We start from the raw sequence: 25,618 nt of genomic DNA, 5'->3' as shown, positions 1-25,618 counted from the left end.
GCTAATAATTGGTATTAACCAACACTGCAGTAGTTATAAAATATACAACATTCCTTTTCAAGTTTAATTGTATCAAACAGGCATGTGACTCAATGCGTCAAATGTCATTTCAGAACTATGTGTCATATATATATATATATATATATATATATATATATATATATATAACATAGAAAAAGAACAAAAAGCACTCCGTCACTGGTGTGGGTGCAGATCCTATAATGAAGAATAAGCAATACGATGTTGTGATACCCTAACTCAAGCGCTACACCTATAAATGTGTGACATACACGTAAACAAAACCAACTGTGATTAACAAGAGGTAAAAGCTGCCAAAGGTTTCCCACAAAGCAAATATCTCAATTTGCATACAGGACCAAGAAAATAAACGGAGGATACCTGGCGCTTAAAGAGTCACTGTGTCCTTTTGAAAACAGTCCAGTCTTTAAAGAGTGTCTCAAAGTCCAAAACTTGAAGTAGATTGCTGTAGTTTTTCTTCACAAATTTAATTATAAAAAACGGCTTCAACAAGCCTATAAGGGTGGGAGGAGCTAGGATCCCGTGTGAGCAGTGCAGTGCAGCATCAGTGTTTGAAAGGTGAGGAGTCTGCCAGAACCCTTGGCTGTAAACCGGAACGCAGCCAGGTGGGGGGAGAGACTCTATCAGAACCAACCGGAGGAGTTATGCTGTGAGAGAGCCCTTCTCATCCGGAGCAAACACAGGAGGCACAAGCTGCGGACGGCATCCTTACGAAGTGTTGTTATGCATGTACATATGTGAGTACATGTGAGTAAATCATCCATTGTTTTTAGTGCAGGTTCACCAGCCGTTTTATAGGCTTGTTGAAGCCGTTTTTTATAATTAAATTTGTGACCCCCTTTGTTTGTTATTGTTCAAATCCTTGTCTGGGGGCTCGTGGAGTTCGGGGGATTCTGGGAATCACGAAATCCCAAGAGACAAAGGAAGCACCCAGGAGATTCGTGGTGTATAAGAACGGAAAGGGAATAAAGCACAGATTGTCTCCACTGTATCCTGAAAGAAACACTCCTGTAAGTGTATTCAGTCCACACTGGGGAAGTTGTTAGTAAGGGGTTAACATCCAACATCAGTAGTACTGCGCAATGGTGTACCCTTGTATCAATTTCAGGTGTATTGAAGAGCTGCAGCAGTGAAGAAAAACTACAGCAATCTACTTCAAGTTTTGGACTTTGAGACACTCTTTAAAGACTGGACTGTTTTCAAAAGGACACAGTGACTCTTTAAGCGCCAGGTATCCTCCGTTTATTTTCTAAGCAATACGATACCGTTTGGAAACAAAATCAGCAGGCAGCGCTCCAGAATTGAACAAACAAGTGTATTGAAAAAATAAACACAAAACCAACGTTTCGGTCTGGAGTGCTGCCTGCTGATTTCGTTTCCAAATGGTATCGTATTGTTTATATATATATATATATATATATATATATATATATATATATATATATATATATATATAAATAACTGACAGCGTACATAGCCCTGTATGTAGACTTTTGAAGGCACAATGAGTTCCTGAAAAAAAGAGAAAGAAACAAGCGCTAAAACTGTGAAAATAAAATAAAAGGATACGATACAGTCCAGAAATGAGGATCTCTTTGATGGGTGCCGCACCGGATGGCAAATGAGTCCGTTCTAAACCATTTGAGTCGTTGAGGAAAAAAGGGTGTTCCAAATGCGCACAATCTCATCAGAGTATATAGAAAAAGGGGGAAAAGAACACACAATAGTGTAATATTGTATAATACAGTTTGATCAAAGGAGGTAATACACTCACATTCTATGCAGTCAAACGGGCATTTCGGTTACTGAGTTTAACCACACTGATGTTACAGGTTCTCTGTGGACAGGATACCTCTGGCAGTGCAGATTGTCTCCAACGATAGGGTCCGCAGTGTAGTGCAGGGTCACCGTTGACAGGATACTCTCAATGAAAGAGAAGTCTGCTAAGACGAAACGTGTTGGGACATCTTTCACTTACCCCACAGATTGCAAATGACCTTGGGAGTTTATTTGGAGCATTGCTACCTCCTCCTAGCTATATCCCCTGGTGTATGGCCATCGCTGGGGTTTATTGGGAGTTGGGTTCCAGTTGCTTTATTTAGCTCCCTCAGGATATCTTATTGCTTTACTGTTTTTATGTTATAAAGATTTTTTCCTTTTTTTCCTGCGTCCTTTCCCTTTTTTTCTTTTGGAATCAACCTGTTTATTCCAGAATCACCTGTATAAGTTGGTTACTTTAAACAACCACAAGCCTATATAACTTCACATAAAATATGAGTGCACACTCTGTTTTACCACTCTATTGATACCTACCTATACAGTATCACACTATTTTTGGTTTATATCTGTTTCATTGAGAGTATCCTGTCAACGGTGACCCTGTACTACACTGTGGACCCTATTGTTGGAGACAATCTGCACTGCCGGAGGTATCCTGTCCACAGAGAACCTGTAACATCAGTGTGGTTAAACTCAGTAACCGAAATGCCCGTTTGACTGCATAAAATGTGAGTGCATTACCTCCTTTGATCAAACTGTATTATACAATATTACACTATTGTGTGTTCTTTTCCCACTTTTTCTATATACTCTGATGAGATTGTGCACACAATGAGTTCCTGCCCTGTAGAGCTAAAAATCTAATGTTGGTGCCTGAGGCACATGGAGAAAAATGGCATGCACAAGGTCACAAGGAGCTGGCACTGGGATTTGAACCTGGGTTTCATACTTCAGAAATAGTGGCTAGCACTACAGTTGGCTTTATTCCCTGAGCCACTCCATTACCATGTGACATACAGTAATGACATAATGAATTTAAATTGTAAACACTTTGGGACAGGGACTTCCTTGGTCTTATGTTGTAATTTGAAGAACAAGGTGGTTCTGGCGCAGCAGCCAAAAAGTGGGTCCCAAACAATGAATATTAAAAATAATTCTTTATTAATCCATCTAAAAAAGTGGAGGCACTAACCCTCCATGGAGACAAAAAAACAGCGCACAACGCAAATAGTGAAGTATGCAAGTGACAAATATATATTAAAATAAGGATAAATATTCTGCGTACATCAAGGTAATGGGTTAAGAGCATTGAGTGTACAATACACAAGTTACCACTCGGTGACTGCTGGTGTAGGAGTCAGATGTTTGTTTCTCTCAACGGGCGTTTGAAACAGCAGCTGCGATGTAAGCCTCTCTTAGGAGTATCTCTTCAAACGGTCGCCGTCTCCATAGGGGACTCCCCTCTGGTCAGCTGAACTTCTGCTAAGTCTGATGGACTTTAACTCACAGATGCTCTCGATGGTCACACTCAGAGGGTCCCCAGAATAGTCAGCAAGGACTGGAGCAGCTCGTGAAGCCCTTCGGTAAGTTCAATCACACAGAGGTGAGTCAGCTGGCTGTGAGCAAGCCTCCAGCATGCCACACTGCCGCTCTGTAACGGGACGCTGCGTGATGACGTCACCGTGTCAGTATCGCGGAGTAAGGCCGCGAGAGTGTCCAACAGTCTCTAAAATGCCCGAACTGCACACGAAAGTACAAATAGCAATGCCAGTGAATATAGCAATAGACACATGAACCAATATCATCCTACGCGTTTCGTAGTAATAACGGACCCTGAAGAAGTAATTATTACTACGAAATGCGTAGGATGATATTGGTTCATGTGTCTATTGCTATATTCACTGGCATTGCTATTTGTACTTTGTATGCCCCCCGAGGCCAAGGAGCCAATGGGTGCATGTCCCCAGGAGTGGGCACGGCCACACTTCGTCACTTGTTGCCAAGCAGAGTATATTGCAAGTACATTTAAAGCGCAAGTATGGCTAAAAGACATTATTTCTACTCTTGTTAATGGGCAAAATAAAATTAAAAACATAACAAACATACAAATATACCATAGTCTCTTAAAGAAACTGTGTAGCAGATATTTATAAGAATTATATATTAAAGATAATAATAATTAATAATACTATCTCTAATCTAAAGAGATCCATCTAACCACAGATCAAGAAAAACTCCTTATATTCAAGTGGATAAACAGAAACATATATATTTAAGCATGAAAAATCTTCCAAACTATCAAAAGATTACATGAAATAAACATGAACCTTAACTGATATTCTTAAGTAATGATGCAAAAAAGTTATGGTCTATGTAAGAAATCTAAAGGTATCTATACAAAACTTATGGCACAAAACACCTATTTCTAAACATATAAACATAAAAAACAATCAAAATCAATTCAGCAGACATTTGAACATTGTCTATTGAAATAAGCACAAAATTGTAATTGAGTATATGTCAAGGGTCCCTATGCATGTATATTTTTCAAATATGATGTATAAGAATATTAAGTACAGATATTCATTGTACTTTTAACAAAGGGTAAGTGAAAATCATGCCAAATGTATAATAAATATTGAATACTCCCTCTACTCATCCAAAAAATGAGTCAGATTCCATTCTACATTGATACCATATGGCGATTTGGTGTTTAACAAAAAAATCCATTCGGATTCCATACGATACAAAAGTCTAATCATGTCACCTCCTCGTTCCCTGGGCATGACTATATCAATGATTAAAAAGTAAAATTATCGATACCACCATTGCTGCATACGGTAAAGTGTTTCGCCACTGGGTGTATAAGATCTCCTTTTTTAATAGGCCTAACATGTTCTTGAATCCTCCATTTCACTGTTCTAGTTGTTCTACCCACATACCTCATCCCACAGCCACAAGTGAGTAAATTATGTTGTAATTTACCTGTTGCACTTATCCCCATTGTTTGTAATTTACATACATTGTATTATAATTTTGTGAAGTTCAGCCTACATTGTTGGCGCCACATAAATACAATTATACATACCACACAAATGTTATTAAGGATTGTACCTACTTTTAGCACTATAATCTTGACGCAATTATAGTCCCGAGGAGCTTTACACATTACCATCTATGACATCTTGAGTCTCTAATGGAAGTTAACATGATGATGTTAGTAAACACAATTTGTGATCTTCAATAGAGATTAAGATTGTGAATGCACATGAAATGATTTAATCAATTTGAAGTAAAGAGACATTACAGAGCATTCCAACATTATTTAGGTCGCTTTAGTGAGATAATCAGTACTTCAGTTCTTCAGTGTAAGGGAAAAGAAAATATAAATAACAAAGTATATGTCCTTGGTGAGACAAATCTTTGCAAAATAAATACTGGCATACATTTTCGAGGTTATTTTACACGGTTCAACTTGCCCTATCATGCATTAATCATGTAACAAATTGGAGGTACAGCCTTGAAAGTGTGTGTGTGTGTGTGTGTGCAAAAAAAAATAGTGGTAATATTATTATTATTAATAATAATAATAATCATCATACTGTCCTAAAAATTGAGCTAATCTTGCAAGATCAAATAGTGTAAAAAATTGCAGAAGAAAAAAATACATATATCACCAAGGATAATAATAAAGACAAATTCATAAAAGTGCATACAAAATAAAAGCAGTACTTCAAAGATTCACAGGTTATGTAAAGTGGGAGTACTTCTGCAGCTTTCACCATCCAATGGTAATAATGTCTATAAATAAAGAAACACAAAATATCCTACAATAGTTTTAATGAACTTAATGTAAACATACAGCAATACTCTCAAGGGAACATTCTAAATGTATGTCAATTGCTTTAAAGCTATGAACATAACATCTTTCACTATATATATATCGGGCCGCCAACAGCAGGGGTCTGCTGGGGTTGGCGTCCCGGGCCCCGTGAGTCAGGGAGCCCGGCCTCCCAAGCCCCCTGCGCGACAGTGCCCCTCAACAAATCCCGTCGCTCTATCACCACGGGTGACAGGAGTTCTCACTAGTGCATCTCTCACACAAAATAAAAATCCCCCCTCCTGATTTGCTGGCCCATGCTGGCACTCCCCCCTCCTGGTTAGCTGGCCCGTGCTGGCATGCTGCTAGGATTTTTTTTTTGGCCCGTACCTTGCTCTATCCGAGCTGGCAAAGAGAGGCCCGCCTTTTCCTGCATGGATCCTGCATAGAGCATAATGCTCTATGCCTCCCTTGCCTCCCCCTTACCTCCCATGCCTCCATTCCCTCCCCTTGCTCCGTTTGCCCCCCCTTGCTCTGTTTTCCCCCCCTTGCTCCATTTTCCCTCCTGCTCCATTTGCCCCCCTTGCTTCATTTGCCCCCCCTGCTCCATTTGCACCCCCCTTGCTCCATTGCCCCCCCATGCTCCGTTGGCCCCCTGTGTGTCTGTGTCAGTGTGAGTCAGTGTGTGACTGTCAGTGTGTGATTGTCAGTGTGTGAGTGTCAGAGTCTGTGAGAGTGTGTGTCAGTGTGTGTCAGAATCTGTGAGTGTGAGTGTCAGAGTCTGTGAGTGTCAGAGTCTGTGAGTGTCAGAGTCTGTGAGTGTCAGAGTCTGTGAGTGTCAGAGTCTGTGAGTGTCAGAGTCTGTGAGTGTCAGAGTCTGTGTGTAAATGAATACAGACACCAACCCACAGACAGTCAAAGTCACCCACACACCCAGGTGTCAGTCACCCACCCAAATGTCACCCACCCAAGTGTCACACACCCTCCCGTATCAGTCACTCAATCAGTCACCCACCCATCAGTCTACCAACCCACCCACCCGTCTCTTATGCGTTTCACGCCTGTGTGGCGCTTCGTCAGAGAGTACAGGTAGGTGTGCCATATTCGCCCTCTTATAGTGATGCCAATTTTCAAAATTTGCAAACAGCCGTGGTGATCGAAAACCGGAAGTGACGCGGCCGTCTCACTAAACCGGAAGTGACGTTGCGCAATGCGCGAGTCAATGTTGTTTACATTCTGTCTCGGTAGTGATGCATATGTCATCTCACCAATGGAGATAAGTAGTGGGGAAACCATTTAACCAGGTTACAATGTATCATCATGATCGAGTAACCGGAAGTGATGTGGCCGTGTTTGTCAACCGGAAGTGACGTGTCGCAGCTATGCGCGAGACAGACTTTGTTTACAAGCTGTCTGGGTAGTCATGACGCCCCACACGTCAGCTCAACCCTAAGTTGATATAGGGAAGGGAGAGAAATAATACATGAGGGGGAATATGGCACAAATATAAATAGTCATTTGACCTAAATAAAGCAAGGTATATTAAAAACAGATTCACATAGACAATAACATATCAGAGGACATAACGACATATCAGTTCATAACAATAGTAACTATATATGTGATGGAACAATTATTGGAGCAAGAACAAGAATACACAATATATTGTTCAGAATAAAGGAACATGCAAACAGAGCAACAGAACTATGAATATCATTATTTGGAGAGAATATCACTTTTGAATCTTGACCAGACACTTAAACCAAGCTATATACAATTCTTATAATATATATAAGTAGTTTTTAGAATTATTGTAAGAAATGTTTCAACTCCCAACCAGTATTTATACCCCCGGGTGATAATGATCATCATCTCCATTGGTGAGATGACATATGCATCACTACCGAGACAGAATGTAAACAACATTGACTCGCGCATTGCGCAACGTCACTTCCGGTTTAGTGAGACGGCCGCGTCACTTCCGGTTTTCGATCACCACGGCTGTTTGCAAATTTAGCAAATTGGCATGAATATAAGAGGGCGAATATGGCACACCTACCTGTACTCTCTGACGAAGCGCCACACAGGCGTGAAACGCGTAAGAGACGGAGGTTTTTCTGCACCCATTCCTGTCTGCACCATGATGTTATAATAAAGGACTTTTTTACCATACCGCTGCTGTCCCGTGGAATCCTGTTCCTTTGCTGTGCGCTGCATCCCTGCATTCGTGGCTACCTGAATTTCTTAATAGATCACAGATTATGAGGCAGCTACTATGTCATGAGGCCCTAGGAGTGCCAGATTCCATGATGAAGTAGCTACATCTATAGGGCACCCAAAGGTTTAAAATAAAAAATATTTATGTCGCTCATAGCACGATTAATGCACTACTTAACTTGACAATAATTGTCATATATAGACAGACCCCTTACTGTCTCAAGTTGCATTTGCGGTTCCATTGTATTCACCTTTTTTTGGTGGCTTTGTATCCATAATCTAATAAGTTTACACATCAATGGCAACATTGTAACATGTTGCAAACATCAGACAAAGAGGCTGTTTATATTAAGTTCCCAAACCTGGCATCGGGTCATTAAAAAGACATTACAAGCATCATTTAGAATGTGTGCAATAAACTTGATTTTACTGTAGTTGTTATGCCTGCCTTTGCATCTGCAAGCAATTTGGGGAATGGTTATGTAGAATAAAGGGATGAGCAAGGGGAAAGTACTTGATGCACACATATCTCTGATTAATGAAGACTATGAATCAGTTGCTAAATGTATTTCTGAAAATACCTCCTTCCTTGTTTTTCCCCTTTTTAGCATCAGTAACAGTTTGCTTAAGGCTAAGGCCCCAGTGCGCACGCAGTGTGCGTGATGGGGTGCCTGGCGGTGCTCGTTCCCAGCATCAGTGGACTACTGGCAACTCGTGACGGGGAGGCGTGGTGGCGGAACGGTCGGGGGCGCTGCCATGATGTGATGCGGCTAGTTCACCCTCACTGGCTGAACCGCCGCCGTGATGTGGCCAATGCTCGACCGCCACATCAAAACACAAAATTCTTGACTTTGGCAAAGGCAGTCGCGCATCGCGCATTGTGCCGGGGCGCGCAGGCAGCTACTGGGTCCAGCGCCATAGAGGGCTGTACCTTTTGTGCGCCACACACGCTATCGCTGTCACAGCTGCAGCCACCATGGACAAAGCCTAACACAAACAAAATACACTGACATAGAACCTTTCTTACTCCCAAATATTTAAGCCATTTTAAGACAAGTGAATTCTCTATTGTGCAGATACACTGATACATTTCTTAGGATTTTCCATAGCACTTATGCAGTAATTTTATACATTACCTTGGGCAAATACAATTATTAAAGAAAATAATAATTTGTATATTGGTGTGAAAAATCAGAATTCTTGTCAGTAAACTGTTTCCTCTGCCCTTTTAACCACAACTTTAGGTCAGAGGATCAATAAACAGTGAGGATGGGCATATTATACAGATGCAGTCTTTTCTATCTAGCAGGTCCCTTGGGCATGTGCTGGAATACAGTGTGCAAGTGAGGACGCTACGCATGACAGTCCATAGCAAGCTGTAATGGCCCATTGGAATTAACACAGCGGGGGTCCCTGCATCTGAATGGAACTTGCGCTGTGTGAATCCTACCGTCCTGCATCTGTCTCTAAGAGATGCGCACTGAGTGAGACTGAATCAATCCCTCTTCCGGCGCACGTCTAACGCCCATAATATAGTGGGCGCGCATGCGTGCCTGTGCGAACGCTCATGCACGTGACGCTCACTTTTTGTGTGTATGGTCCATGCTGCTGTGAACGACAGGCTTGGAAGGGTACTGTGTGTGTGTCACTGTATAGCTGTCTCTCTGTGTGTGTTTGTCACTGGGAAGCAGTCACTGTTTGTGTGTATGTGTGTCACTTGGAAGCTGTGTGTGTGTGTGTGTGTCACTGGGTAACTATTTGTGTTACTTTGAAGTGGTCTGTGTGTCTGTGTGTTTGTGTGTCACTGGGGAAGGTGTGTGTGTGTGTGTGTGTGTGTGTGTGTGTGTGTGTGTGTGTGTGTGTGTGTGTGTGTGTGTGTGTGTGTGTGTGTGTGTGTGTGTGTGTGTGTGTGATTGTGTGCGTGTGTATTATATAATATTTTTACATTTTTAAAAAAAGACGCTGTGAGAATAAATTATTTATTTTGTGCAACTTTGAAAAATATATATATATATACACACACATACATGCATACACACTCATACACATACACACATACATGCATACACACTCATACATACATTACAGTCTCAGTGGAAGCGGCATCGAAAAGATTATTATCACAGTCTTCTCCCCGATCGGCCATCTCCACGCTCATTGCCGTGCGCTGGCGTGGCCCTAGTATAGGACGGCTGGCTATCCACAGCCAACTATAAGTGCCGCGCATGCGCACGGCAGAGCAAGCGTGCCCACTATATTACGGGCCTAACAGGTGATCGTGCTGCTTTTATTTTATTTTAATAACACAGTATTGAAGCAGGGGGTCTCCGAAGCTAAATCGCATTAATTTCAGGTCTGGGGACCCCCTGCTTCCTGAGTTACAGGTCACTTTATGAGGTGCCGGTATTACCCCTGTTTAAATTCTCCTGCGTCACGGCCCATGTGACCGGGACATTTAAACAATGCATGGAGATACCTGCACCCCATACCGGGAACTGTAACTCGGGAAGCAGGGGGTCCCGGGCTCAAATGAATGCGGTTCAGCTTCAGAAACCCCCTGCTTCAATACTGTGTTATCAAAATAAAATAAAAGCCGCAAATCGCCTGTTAGGCTAAGGCCCCGGTCACGGCGCTCTAATGCGCGCCCGCGCTTTCGGCTGCGCGTTCCGGCAATTCCCCGGTCTGCAGCTCACTGCAGGAGCAGAGACGGGGGGGGGGGCGTGCCGGAGGAGTGACGGAGGCACGGCCATGACATCACCCGGCAGGTTCGCCCTCATTGGCTGAACCGCCGGGGGGCGTGCCTAGCCACTCGACGCGAGTTCCTGCTCTCAATTCTATTGAGAGCAGGAGTAGCTCTCGCGCGAGCGCTGCGGCCCCCCCTCGCAGCGGGCCCGGCGCCGTTGCGGGGAGGGCTCTGGTGAGCGCAGCGAGCGGGGGCAAGGCCTTAGAGACGTGCAGGTAGAGTGACTGAGTCAGTCTCACTCTTACAGACAGGTGCAGCCTGGTAGGATTCACACAGGGTGAGTCCCATTCAGATGCAGGGACCCCAGCTGTGTTAATCCCGATGGGCCATTAAGTCTCCTTACTTGCACTCTGCTTGCACAGATGAAAAAAAAATGTACCCACAGCAGATTTCATTAGGGAAGTGCAACCGAACGTACATATGTGAAAGTCCTATTGTATAGTCAGTTAAAGGACAATCCATGCAATATCATACATGTGTGTTTTTTTTTAAATAAATCAGTTCTGTAGTATCTGATAATACTTACTACTTTTTTTTTATTCAACTCGATGCCATTTTTAATTAATTTTAATATACAGAGCATCCTTTGATTTCAATACCAGGTTTTAGCACGTCACCAGCAGTGCAAGATATTTGCAACACTTTCCTGTTTGTGATAATTTGTTGCCAATATTCCCAGCAGTTTACTGCACCGACACACTTTATTCGAGCAAATACCCGGTATGTACCTGGCAGATACCTGGAATGCGCCGCTCCTAACCTCTGACAAGCCCCGTTGCATTTGCCTTCCCAGCCTGGGTTCATGCCTGGCTGATGGGCGGCTGATCTGTTAAATGATAATGATTAGGATTTAATAGGCTGCAATGCTTCGCGTGTCTACCAGATGGCATAAATTCATGAATTGTAATGCAGTTTATATATATATACTGTGCAGTATTGCAGCCAGCGGGAATAAAATGCTTCAATCCCTGCTTGGAAAATAACTCAATGCACTCGGGCAGAAAACAGTCACAAACCTCAATACACCCGGGTATACCCGAATTCGTGGGACTAGCCAAGCTCGAATAAAGTGTGTCGCCAGTGTAAGCTGCAAACTGTAACAATAGATAATGTGATCTTAGTGATATAAGAATACCTTGTTGCTGCTGAGTTACACTGATTGATTGAAATTGAAAAGCAGCAATTTATTGAACCCTGGGAAGCGGGATCTTTGCTGATTGATCAAGGGAGAACAACTCGATTGGCAGCTTAGGCAATTCGTTTTCAATAAAGGAAATCAAAGGCTACATACTGTATATTAAAACAAAAAAGAGATATATTTTTTTAAATGCCACATGGACTGCCTTTTTAAATCAGTTTAAAAGTAATAGCCAAAAGAAGTCAGATTCCTCCCATATAAGCAATCAGATAAAGTAATTTTGAAAAACTAATTGAAAATGCTTACAGATGCTTGGTGTTAAGTTAGCAATATCCCTTATGTGAGTCACTGCCTTTAGTTGATTTGAGTATAAAGCACTTCAGGAACTTATGTCAAATGTTGTCTAATATTGCAGAGTTCTGTCCTTTGAGAATCTGAGTGATAATTCTAACCATTTTAAGAGACACTAATGTAATTATTCATCTTAAAACGTAGCCCAAAGCATGCTTGAAATGCAATAATTACATGGTTTTTATATCTTTTAGCACTTCTCTTTGATGGGAGGAAATATTTAAGCACATATGGTATCTACAGTCTATTCTGTTTGTAGTATATTGAGCTAGTAATGGCAGAAAATTAAAGTGTGGGTAGAATTGAAGTCCCCATTGTACACTAATTCTCTTTTATGAAAATATTATTGTATTCTGTACATTTTGTAGCAATAAGCATCTCAGATTCATATTTAACTGTTGAAAGTGATTGAGTTGATATATGGGCACCCCCTTCTGCTTATACCTGTAACTCAATATTTATACACAATGCCAATTTATATTTGTGTACAATTTTTGGTGAAAATTGTGTATATACATTGTTCCTTTACTCACTCTGAGTAGGACTGTGTCAACATTAGCAGCTGTGTTTTGTTGCATTTGCTATAAATATGGGAATATATGTATTGCTAAAAACAGAATGCGTGCAGAGCGCACCGGGGGTTAATAACCAATAGTACTGAGCAGTGCTCTACTCATATGGGTACATGCATACTGTAAGTACCTGTGACCCTACCAATGATCATATAACACCTAATAGGTGTGAAAGGACAATTTATTGAATAAAAATGAAAACATACAATAGTTAAAATTGGGGTCCTCGTGGACCACAACACCTCAAAGCAAGCGGTTCCTAAACCGCTGCTTTAACACTAAAAACGACAAGAAAGCACACAACACATATATATATATAAAAAGAGACCCTGTGGTCACAAATGCCCTGTGTAACAAACTAAAACAGAACCCGCTGTCGGGTACAAGCTGACGGGGGGGTTGGGCACTTACGAGTAGCACAAGCTGGAGCCGCTCACTGATGCCAGGGGTCCGGACTGCCCCAGCCAGACAGCAAACGCGTAGCGTGACCTCTACGTGTTTCGCAACCACGTGCTTCGTCATGCGTAGAGGTGACATGAGGTCACCCTACGCGTTTGCTGTCTGGCTGGGGTAGACGCTCATCCCAGTGGCTCCTGCTGTGTTGCGATCTCCGTCGCTGGTGCAGTCCGGACCCCTGGCACCAGTGAGCGGCTCCAGCTTGTGCTACTCGGTAAGTGCCCGACCCCCCCGTCAGCTTGTACCCGGCAGCGGGTTCTGTTTTAGTTTGTTACACAGGGCATTTGTGACCACAGGGTCTCTTTTTATATATATGTGTTGCGTGCTTTCTTGTCGTTTTTAGTGTTAAAGCAGCGGAGTAGGAACCGCTTGCTTTGAGGTGTTGTGGTCCACGAGGACCCCAATTTTAACTATTGTATGTTTTCATTTTTATTCAATAAATTGTCTTTTCACACCTATTAGGTGTTATGTGATCATTGGTAGGGTCACAGGTACTTACAGTATGCATGTACCCCTATGAGTAGGGTACTGCTCAGTACTCTTGGTTATTAACCTCCGGTGCGCTCTGTGCGCATTCTGTTTTTTGTATCTGGGGACTCCATTTTTGGAGCCCTCTTTAGGAGTGTTTTTAGGAGGCGCTCATGCATGGTCAGCAGCAAGGGGGGACCTAATTCATGGACAGCTCCTGCGCAGATAGTTCAGCTGTACTTATGTATGTATTGCTGGATGAAAAGCAATGAGGAACAAAAAATGTATTGGCTGACAAATAAGCCACACTCGAGGTTGTAATATCTGCTGAGCGAAAGATCTGGCATTTTGATGTATGTATGGTGAAAGACCAAGCCAATAAAGAAGGATCCTAAAGGGAAAAGGGAATGGGAAAAGTGTCTCTGCATCAGCCTATTGTGTTTATAGTGAATATTGTGAAAATAATAATAAAGTCGTTTATGGTGCAAATAGGGATGAAAAATTGGAAAGTATATATAGACAAAGAATCCCTAATGAATGCACTCATAAAGAGTAATATGATATAGGTATTGTTAGTTTAAAAGTGTAAGTGACTCAGTGTATGGAGATGTATATACCTTTTTAATTCATCACTCCATGTTTAAGAAATAATGATATCAATATTCAAATACATCTAGAAGAGCACTATCCAACTTTGTCAATCAATACATGTTGAAGTATATTTTTGTCAACAGATTGACTTGATTTGGATGTAGTTAGTACTATTGGTATTAAACATCTATCATAATTGTAACTGTAAAAGGTCAACGTGACCTACTAGAAGGTTTATACAATGGGTCATGGATCTATTCACCCTGTCCCTTTACAAAAAAACATTTTTATATTACGTCTAATAAAAAGGCTTTTAAACTAACAATAACTATATCATATTACTCTTTATGAGTGCATTCATTCGGGATTCTTTGTCTGTATATCATTTTCAATTAAGATGGAACAAGAGGTACAAAAATCAACAGAGTTAAATATTGCACCGGATGAAAAAATACAAAAGGTATTACATCTGACGCACCATGCCAAACCAGAATAACATGCATTTGTAATTGGTTGAAGATCTCTACAGCAACGTCACAAACCAAGAGCTGGCACAATCTCATAAACATGTTCTGGCCCTATAGCCTCCTACAGTTAGAGGAATATGTATTTATTATATTACTACTATTATTATTATTATATAAAAAATCACTCACTGGTTTCATGGGAGTGAAAACTTCAACTCCGAGAGTAGTACTATATCTCATAAACCCTCTAAAGAGCTAAACGTATTAAGTATTTGCTGTCCTTTCATTCATTCTCTGAACCACCTTAGCAGAAAATCTATTTTTTTTAATCATCCTGATGCTTCATTTTAGGAGATGAGCAAATGGGGAAACCCTATGCCATAACCAATAAAATATAATCTTTGACTGGAGTGTGAGTCATTCAGAAAAATATGGAGAGAGAACAATGGTACCGCTTGTTTCTCTCTGATCTCTTCCCCTGTGTGATCCAGTCACCCACACTGCCACTTAAACTAATAGCATAGAGAATTAATAGCTTTCCCACGAATCTACAACTATTATTAAATGGCTATTATATGTGCGATAGGCCCACAGAAAATATCAAAACTTCCCCAGTGTAACCCAGGGCAAGGAATATAAAGACATCATTTTTTAACCCCAACTAATGCCACTTTCTGGACCAATACAGCCTTATTAAACAGTTAATAACTCAGATATTTGCTAGCGTCAGTTAAGTGTTTGGGGCTGCTGCTGTGCATTGTGACACTTAAGTGTTCTGTCTTGATTTATTTTCAATTACAACAATTAGTGTCCTGCCTCTTGGAGATTCAGGTATATGCAGGGCTACTAAGAGTTACAAGAGATTATATGCAGAGTATTATTATCTATACTATACTATAGACTAAAACATGTGATATAACTTGGTAGCACAACTTGTCTATTGAATTCCTTATATTTATTTTAAAAGGAGAGAGCATCTAGTATGAATGCATAATATCAATGTATCATCATCATGATTCTTTATTTTTTAAGTAAATAAAGGCCTCCGCTTAAGGGTGCATCACGACACTTTACTGGCAGCTTGAGAACAACTACCATTAAATACAATTATTTTGTTACACATGAGACAGAGGAAAAGCCTAGATCCTGGTGATAAAGTTCTAGTTGTTGTATTGGTCCCAGAGATTGGTAGATTCGCTGTGGCTTGTGATACATTTTAGGTGACCAACCCGATGATGCCAATATGAAATGGGATCCAGAAAGATTTGCAACCTTATTACAATTTAAATTAACTTTAAAAACACTTATGTAAAGTACCCTTTTATTAAAGCAATTTGAATATATGGCCATTATTCCTATAGACATTATAAAGAAAATCCCAGTTGTAAAAAAGTATTCGCTCAATATTAACATTTTCTTTTGTGCAAAAACAATTAAAAATAAGCAAACTATGAAAATATTGAGATAAACCCTTACTGGGTGAAAATTGGAAGCATATATATTGATGTGGCTAAAATAACAAATAGTGGGATTTATCAAAGTGTCCTGGCTGCAATTAAGCTTATTAGTTGAATGTTAAGGTATGTGTCTCAAATGCATAGGATTTCTGAATATGCAGTAATGTGTCATCTCCTCCCTACAGTTTATAGTTTGGTTGATCTCATTAGAGGTGCTTGCCCCTGTTTTCTTTGTGTTGGGAGGATGAAAGATGCGGACTGTCTTCCACCTGCCTTGCTGGACAATTTTCTTGCCCTTGGCCAAATAAAATTGTCAAGTAATGAAAAGGTCTGACTTTAGAAGAAGGGGAGAACAAAGGGGATGAACAAAAAAAAAAAAAACACAAGATCGAAGGGAACAGGAGTGTGGGAAACAATTCCAAATGATTGAAAAAGACCCAACCCAATGAAACCCTGGGGATTCTTACTGCGAGGGGAGGCTGCAATTGGCACTTCATAAACTGTTCATTTTCAACTGCTTGAAGCTTAACCTAAACCTTGATGTATAAATTAAAACCGGAACCAATTGATTTAAAGCATGAGTCAGCCTTAAGGGGAAAGCCACGCAAAGCTGGAAAGTTCAGAGGAATGTGCTCACATTGACCTCAGTGAGTGGCCTGCTTAGCTCCAGGACTGGGCGGTGGTCGATTAATTAGACCAAAATGCTTTTAAAAACGAGAAGGTCCGACAAAATTGTCCTTCCTGCTCTGGTCATCCGCTTGTCTTAGCTGCTGGATGATGTCTTACTGTTTTCTCCCGAGCAAAACCTCCCTGTAACATTTTCCAATTAAAGCAAGCGATGTGATGGGATGAATTAAGTTAGGTCCCCAGTTGTCAAGGGAGTAAGGTATTTAGCCCTTTGATCTCCACCCTATACCTAATCCATATAACCCTTTCACTACCAGGAAGCATTATTATTATTAAAGTAAAGGGTTTTTACAGTAGCTTGAGGAGTTAATTCCTTCCCTATAACAAAGCATTTATTTTAAGGGCGGATCGCTAATTTTACTAGTCTTTGATCTTCTGAAGCTGGTTTAGCTAACTCAGTAATTGCTGTACACGTTTACCCTACACAACAGAGGGTTTTTTTTAGGGAGTGAGAGGGTGATGGTGTAGGTAGGATACACATGTAACCGTATAGATTAATATTTAACTTGAGTATATATGCACAATACCACAAATTCACGGTTTTGTACGTTTTTTTGTAATACAGTAGATAAAGGGCTTCTCGTTTGGGAAGATGCAATATGACTATCATAAACAATGAAACGTAATGGTAATTATGACAGTCTTTTTAGCACTGTAAGAGAAAGGGATTAACCCATTCAGCTGTATGGAGCTCTCCATGACTGAAGGGTGAAAGATGAGATCTAAGTGAATAACCCGATCTTGGCAAATAAAATAAATCCACATAAGTTTCAGATGTGAAAAACGTTGGTCTCTTCAACTCACGAAAAAATACATGTTTTTTCATTCTCTAGAATGATTCTTTACAGAAGCGCATAATCTGGAAAAGTGTTATTATAAAGCGGAACTGTATTAGCCAATGGAAAATAATACTAACAAAAAAACATGACTTCCCATATGCTACATCAGTTATTTTCCTTGATCTGTAATTTATTTCAGAGGCTTTTGGATACAAATGAACAAATACTGCTCCTGCGTTTGCAAATATAGTGTTTTTTTTACCACATAATTTGAACATGAAACTATCTCACTGTAACAGTTACTGGAAAAGAATAATGTAATACTTTGATACATAATAGAAGCTAAGGAATACCATTATACTATTATTTAAAATTCACATAGAAGGATGAGTAACAATGTATAAAACTCTCGATTGTTGGCATTGAATCGCTTCTATATAGGTATAATTTACACATACATTATCAATTAAGGCTATGTGATACATTTCTGTAAGCTACTGTAAGTAATGTCAACGTTAATAGTATTTTCTTAGTGAAATCGTATTTTTTTTCTAACTCAAAAATGTTAATCTCTCAGTAATAAACATATGAAATGACGAAATGACATTTTACTGCACCCAATAATTTCTCCTATCCATTAAAATGACCTTGTAGTTTGGGGATGTTGGCGTCTAATTTAACTATATGCTGACATGGATTTATCCACATATATATTTTAATAATTGGGCCTCCCAGGCACCAAACTGGTTTAATTCTGATTGAAACTTACAAAGTTTTACTGTGTGACTTTTCAAGTGTTGTTTATGCAAGTGATGAATATGTGCAATTGTGTCTGCTAAGCTTCCAGAGTGGGCTAATTTTATTAGAATCATAGGAAAAGCTAATGTGTTTTTTTTTTAAGGTGAGAAGTTCAAACATGATTTTGACTTCGAGGTTTATAAAGAAATCCGAATACAACTGCACCTTTTGTTCCCAATATCTGGTTCTATTTAAGTTTCATGAAATCAATGTTGTCTTATGTCATAATATTATTAGCACGGAATTGCTTTCTGAAGTCGGTGCCCAGTATATGCTTCTCCTAGTGCACGATGCTTTACTAATCATTTCCTTCCTGACTCACACCAAGTAGTAGTGACTTTGTAGCTCACATTTTTAAATGTTCTTTACGAAGAACGTTTTTCCCAAGTACTGTATATATAGGTGATCTTGACAGACAGCAATTGTTGAGTCTTGAAGTTGCATATTATATATGTATTTAATGAAACATTATATAGCTAACCTTCCAATTGTATGTGGTTCACTAAGTTAAATTACCTCCACATGGAATCTCCTATAGGTTAAAATGCTACAAAATGCCACATATTTCTATGTAAAAAGCAACATGAACAAACTGCAGTTTTGTTAAATGTTTGACTGAAATGTATATCTTTAATCTGATTTACAGAGTTAATGATAGACTAGGAAATCAAAGTGGTAAAGTAAGATGTTTATTTTAAGAATAACACAAAGCATTCAAGTCACTACATAAATAATAATGTTTAATGACTTAATGATTAAAGTTTTAGAAATACATATACATGTCATAATAATGAATACCACGTCATGTCATTCATATTTGGGGAAATCGTTTACCTTTGCAAACAAAATAGCTTTTGGAGATCTGTCTATGTGGCAGATTGTGTCTGGTTTTTTTTGTGTTTTTTTTACAGAGTTGGAAAGAAAACACATCTTCTTCCAGAAACCAAGACTTGAAGACATGTGAATGTGCTCACAAGTGGTATTTTATTTGCTGTACACGTTACTGTGGAGAGGTTTTTGTCCCTCCTATACTCGCATAACTCATAACTTTCTCTGTGTCTGGAAGAAACTAAAACACAATTTGATCTTACAATTTGATCTTAATAGCAGTGCTCGAAAACTAATGACATATTAGTACCTCTGTACTTGAAATCTACTTGACAGTTCTTATTGATTTTTAACTGCATGGTTAGGATTCTCTCAGCAGTGAGTGTTTATTTTTCGATTTCATGTTAACACTGCTTGTCCCATTTGGCAGGATCCCACGCTGATCTAAACATGGCTTCTGTCTTAAATGATTTGTTTACTCCTGTACTGATTGTGCTAAAACATGAGATTGTATAATAAAAATGCCAACACTAATCGAAAGAATCCAGTTATGGGAGTTGCACTGTATACATTGTACAGTTATATGTGAGCAGATTGGAAAACCTGATATGTAACACATTTAAAAGGCATATTGTGACACAATATCCCCTAAACAATATAGTGATGTGAACACGCTTTGTATGATCTTATCTAGCATCTTCGACACATTTTTTAAAGTAAACCAATAAACCCAACCTTTATACGACCATGCAATGGTAATGGTAAGTAAGCATATATCTTTAAAGCATCTATTTTAAAAGCCTCCAACATAAACTAAAGAACAAGTATGAACAGTACATGATATGACCTGTCAAAATGTTGTTTCATTCTGCACCAATACATAAGGTGAAGATTTCGTGAATTTAATTTGTGGTGCTTTGGCAAGATGTCGTGCATAATTTGTTAGCTAAAAATTATCATTTTATATATATATATATATATATATATATATATATATATATATATATATATATATATATATATATATATATATAAAATAAAAATAAATAAAAAAATAAATAGATGATAAATAGATTATATATATATATAATTAGAAGGGCAATAAAGTTACATATCTCCCACCCTGCAAACGTATATCATGTATTTGAGGGTTTTCAAGATCTGGTAAGATATAATTGGGTAAGAGCATAATTAGGTGCATCCCAGTAAAGGTCTGTTATTCAGACACTGATTTTGACATTGCAATATCTCCACACATATTGTACCTTATACCTTAATTGAAATAACAAGCTGTCTTTTCGTTAAAAAAAAAATTCTGAAAAAAATGCTGACGTTTGCTACATTTAAAACTACTTATTCAGGAAATATGTAAGAAAAAAACACTCAATAAAGGCTCTTCTTTAGAATTGCTAGCATTAATGTACAGTATGCACACATCATTAAATCTAAGCATATGTTTTATCATGAAGAACTACAGCCCTGATGTGTTCCTTTACATGACTAAGCTGACCTAATCATAGCTTTAGAAGTCTATGCAACTTTTAATGACTATAAAGCAGTTGCTGTTGAGTATTAAGGTAAAAAAAACATATGCAAACAATACAGTATATAAGGTTATAAATCAAACCCTAATCGTTTGAGGATTAATCTAAGTGGATAAAGCTGCAATATAGTCTTAGACATTTTAAAGTGGGAGGTATTCCGTGAGACTAGCTCAAGGTGAATCAAAATTAAAATGAAAACCATACAGTACCTAGATTGACGAAGCTCATCACCATGTCAGCATCATTTAGAAAGTTGGTATCATGGAGGCTGGCTAAAGGAGGACTCTGTGTGGTCAGTGGGGCTGTGCGATATGACTGGGCTTTCCGGGAATACCCGTTGGCAACTACAGGGTATCCCTTTCTAAGTCCCCTGCTCTCCACCATTGACCCCCTTAGTGTATACTCCAACACTTCGTGTTCTTCTTCATTTGCCATGACATTGTAAAGGTCCAGCATGAAAAGGGGAGCAGAGGAAGCCTGCTTTCCAGGTGAGAATGGTCTAGGTCTGTGAGGCAAACCCAAAATCGAGAGTATTTCTCTTTGAATTTCTTTTCTCTCATGATTCCGCAGTCTCCTATAAATGAAGCTGGAATGGACATGATTTTCACCAAAACCTTCCAGAACACAAAAACTCCAGAACAAACCTACCATCACCCTAAGGAGATATGTAGCTTGATTCATATTTCAAGGAGTGGGATCCTCTCCCTGCTTCCTCTTTTACTGATTCAAGTTCTATAAGGTTTACAGTCTTATCAGCTGTTAGGCAATCCCACTTATGTCAATGTCATTCCTAAATGAGACATCTTTGGTGATATATTTTTTTTAGAGAGAGAGAGAGGTCACCACATTAGCCTTCCTTCTGGAAGCTAAATCAAAACTAAAAACGTCTTCGTTGTTATTGTCCTTAGTCGTTTAGAAAATGTAGAATTAAATAGTTCATTTGATCAGATTGCTAGTTATTTCCATCTCTTAGTGAGCCAATATAAATTCTTCTTTTGAACAGGCAGTGTGTTTCCTGACTAATGCTACTAAGTTTCATCAAGTTCCTCACTCAATGTCACGTTGTTCTAACACCTTGAGCTCCACCTAAGAAACATTGTAACATTGCCACTCTGCAAACTTCTCGATAACGTTAACACGTGTTTCCTTTCATCCTTCGGCAAATGAAAATGCTGGTCGAGAACATACTGTTACAGTTGAATTATTTTGCAGAATGTAGTCAGAAAGTATTCAAGTCCATTTAAAGCCTTGCTGTGTCTTGTGTTATTCCCACCTACATGTAGTGCAGGCACAAATATACCAGCTCTCGTCTAGTGAGATCTAAAGGCTAGTGCAAGCAAAACCCTGCTGGGAATGAAGAGGCTTCTCATTGTAATTTGAAACTAGTAAAGCAAAGCGTGTTTTAACCCTTTCTCTTTCCACTCGAAGCTGCACTTTTATTTTTTAGAATATTGGATAGTATAATGTAATTTGTGGACTAGATTTTGTGGTCTCAACGGAATAACATTTCTGTTGAACTGTAACATTTAAACACACTAGTTGTGTGTGTTTGTTTACTATGCAGTAATTTATTTGTATAACGCCATAGACAGAGTTGACTACAGTATATATACGTGCTTATGTATTCTTCTTTTATTAATATTTTGCTGTGATATATACCTGCACGTCACTAAGCACGGTAAGATGTCCAAAAAATATGGATTTTTCAAAAAAAGGATCTCATGATTTATAATTATAATGAAATGCACCCACTATAATCGTATTCGAGTTGCTGTGAAACGTCTACATATTTTGTGAACCATTTAATGACAAGTTTATCTTAGTCTCAATCCAATTAAGCACTGTAATTATATTTTTAATGTTTCAATTATTTCTGTCGTTTTTTAACCATTGTTGATTCAAATGATCTAAAAAAACAATACAAAGCAGTCCAATACGCATTATATTATATACAACTAGTCCAACTTACATTATGTTTGACATTGCATTAGAACCACTAGCTGCAGCCTTTCTCAGGTGTTTTCCTTAGGGGAATGTGTTGCCCAAGCCATAATCACAGGTGAGTACAAAAAAAATGTAATGTAATATGCAGAACTGAGCCAGGGCTCCTCATTTCATTCGCTTCTGTTCGTATAAAATATATTTGAAGATTAAATGTTTTGTAAACCAAATTCTTCAATGACGTTAAGGAACATTGAAACATTGCCCCGTTTTTTTTTTTTTAAGATTTAATCACATATATTTCTGATTTTCATGTTTGATGTCATCTCAGTATAACATGAATAGCATGTATCTTTCTTTGTGAACTACTTGTTTGTCCCAATGATTTTACATTGACCCCTGGTACTAAAACTTTTTGCTAAGTGTTCTACCTACAACGTCTACAATTTGTGCAATTAGTGTACGTTTTGTAAATAGAAAGCAATATAAGGCCAAACCGTGAAATAGTTTTATGTGATACATACTTTGATGGAAATGGTGTACAATATACGTGTTAGAACACCTTTAAAACAGTGAATTTTCTATACAGCATTTTTTTTCTTTATCTCTAGGGTGTAGCTTTTATCAGAAGAATTTATGTAAAGCATTTACGATGAACAGAACCTTGGAGAAGTAATCGGAGACTTCCAGGACTAGCAATGGGTCAAATGGGTCAAGCTACTGTTTCTGTAAGACATCATATTTAATAGCTTGAAGATTACATTCAGTCTTTTAAGTGCTGTATTGTTTACATTATGATCTGTTGTTTTATTCTAGAATTCAAGGGAATAACAAACAGTCATATATTTGACAACATCCATAGATTTTCAAAGTTGAATAAGACCAATACCGTGTACCAAGCATGCAAAAGATTCTTTATATTAAGAAATGTTTGTAAGGACATTTTTTGCCAATGGACAATGACAGATATTTTGAGACTGGAAGGTCTGTGAGTTAAAGGGGGGGGGGGGGGGGGAGAGGACGTGTTCGAGAATTCCAGCAGCTTTACATTTAATTTTATTTTTCAATTAATTTCAGTTTCTTTTTGGAAAATTAATTATGGTTAAAATCGAAAGTGAAACTGTAAAATAGAATTTAATTACAGGGAGAGAGAAGTTACTTGTGTGGCTTTTGTACTATAAAAATATGTGCAGTTCCTGTTATGTTTAATTGCAATTTCCTCTCAATAGTAGTGTGGTTTGGTTTTATTGAGTGATTCTTTTATTATTAAATAGCACATAACATGAGCATCTTTTTTGAATTATTTCAGGTAACATATTTGGGACATCATAAAGTATTATTTTAGTATAGGACTGTAATAACTGCAGAAATTCCTACCGAATTTTTAGTTATGAGTATGTTAAGAATAGCCCTGGCTTACCTATGCAAGAAAAGAAAAATAACAAACCACTAGAATAGAACAGTATTTAACACATAATTATAGATCCACAGATGGAATACAGGGGACATTAAATGTCTAAAATAAACATTGCTGAGATTCTGACATACTTCATATTTCCATCTACAGAATAAACAGTAGGTTAAGATTACTGAAACAAGACTGCGTGCCTTACTAGTAGTTTAACTCTGTGACTCACTTTCAAAAACCAAATAAGGTATATTTACAGTATGAAAGTCTCACCTACAAAACCAGTGCAAAAGAAGTGCACCAGACTTATCAAAAGAAAATATCACATTTCTTTCAAAGCAATTCCTATTCTTTGATCAATTTGCTTCTGTTGCCCCCCCCCCCCCCCCATTTGTACCAGTTTTTGTCAAGTAGATAGCACAGTGTAGGTGTATCTGTTTTGGTCAAATAAAATAAGGAATGAGCCAGCTGCAAAGCTAGAGTTAAATTGGTGCAAAACCAGGCATGATTAGTGTATTAATAACATAGACAACAACGCATAGATTACTTTTTTCAATATTACCTTAAAGGTTATGCTGCTTAATATGTTGATCATAACGGTAGTGATTTACATGTAAAGCAGGAATCAAGGTTAAACCTAACAATGCTTACTTAATATAGGATTGTTAATATACAAGTAATAGCACCCAGATAAAACTCTTCAAACTATATATTTGTTTGTGCCTCTTACGAAAATGTATTAACTTTGGACTACTGAGAAACAAGGTAATTCTGGCGCAACAGCCAAAGTGGGTCCCAAACAAATAGTATTAAAAATATTCCTATATTAATCCATCTAAAAAAGTGGAGGCACTCACCCTCCTATGCGTTTTGTGTTACACGCATAGGAGGGTGAGTGCCTCCACTTTTTTAGATAGATTAATAAAGGAATATTTTTAATACTATTTGTTTGGGACCCACTTTGGCTGTTGCGCCAGAATCACCTTGTTTCTCAGATTTACCTCTCTGCACGCTTACCAGGACTTCAGGATTAAGAGATTTCTGTGAGTACTTTCTTATTCATGATTGCTCTATGTGAGTCCAGGGACCATCCTAATGAGGGTTTGATGGGGTTTTTTTTTAGCCTTACACCTTACCCTTCAGGGAATATTGGCCCACCCGGGGACTTTACTACTTTCAAGCAGTTTAGCCATATCTTTATCCAGTCCTGTTTTATGCTTACATATTGAAGAGATTCAGTGCTGAAGCGCCTTTGTCACTTGGAAATGTAACTTTGGACTACAACTGCTACATCATGTTAGGATAGTGATAATAATTTGGATTTATACATACAATATACCACATGCACTCACAGTATGGTAGTTTTATATTATATGCAATGGATTTTATCTGGGAAGGTTCTAGGATACTATTCTATGACGCAGAAAATTGGCAATATATGATACATTTTACTAGACCAAAATGTGATGTCTTCAGTCTGTAGATTTAGCTGTAACTAGTTTTATAGATCACTCACACTTTTCTGTTCAGTTATA

General features: G+C 38.6%; 1 protein-coding gene across 2 annotated transcripts in view; it reads right to left on the bottom strand.

Moving 5' to 3' along the window:
• The window catches only part of BMP5 (bone morphogenetic protein 5), a 177,239-nt gene extending 155,192 nt beyond the window's left edge, over nucleotides 1-22,047 (bottom strand). For both annotated transcript variants that reach the window (XM_075598158.1, XM_075598157.1), the window contains exon 1: nucleotides 20,944-22,047. In XM_075598158.1, the coding sequence (XP_075454273.1) occupies nucleotides 20,944-21,415 (472 nt within the window). In that variant the 5' untranslated portion in view covers nucleotides 21,416-22,047. The remainder of the gene's footprint in view (nucleotides 1-20,943) is intronic.
• Nucleotides 22,048-25,618: the final 3,571 nt, after the last annotated feature.

The sequence above is a fragment of the Ascaphus truei genome, chromosome 4, assembly GCF_040206685.1.
Source record: "Ascaphus truei isolate aAscTru1 chromosome 4, aAscTru1.hap1, whole genome shotgun sequence".
Classification (NCBI taxonomy): Eukaryota; Metazoa; Chordata; class Amphibia; order Anura; family Ascaphidae; genus Ascaphus; species Ascaphus truei.
The sequence above is the reverse complement of the archived record's forward strand: the minus strand, read 5'-3'. Positions and strand labels throughout refer to the sequence as shown.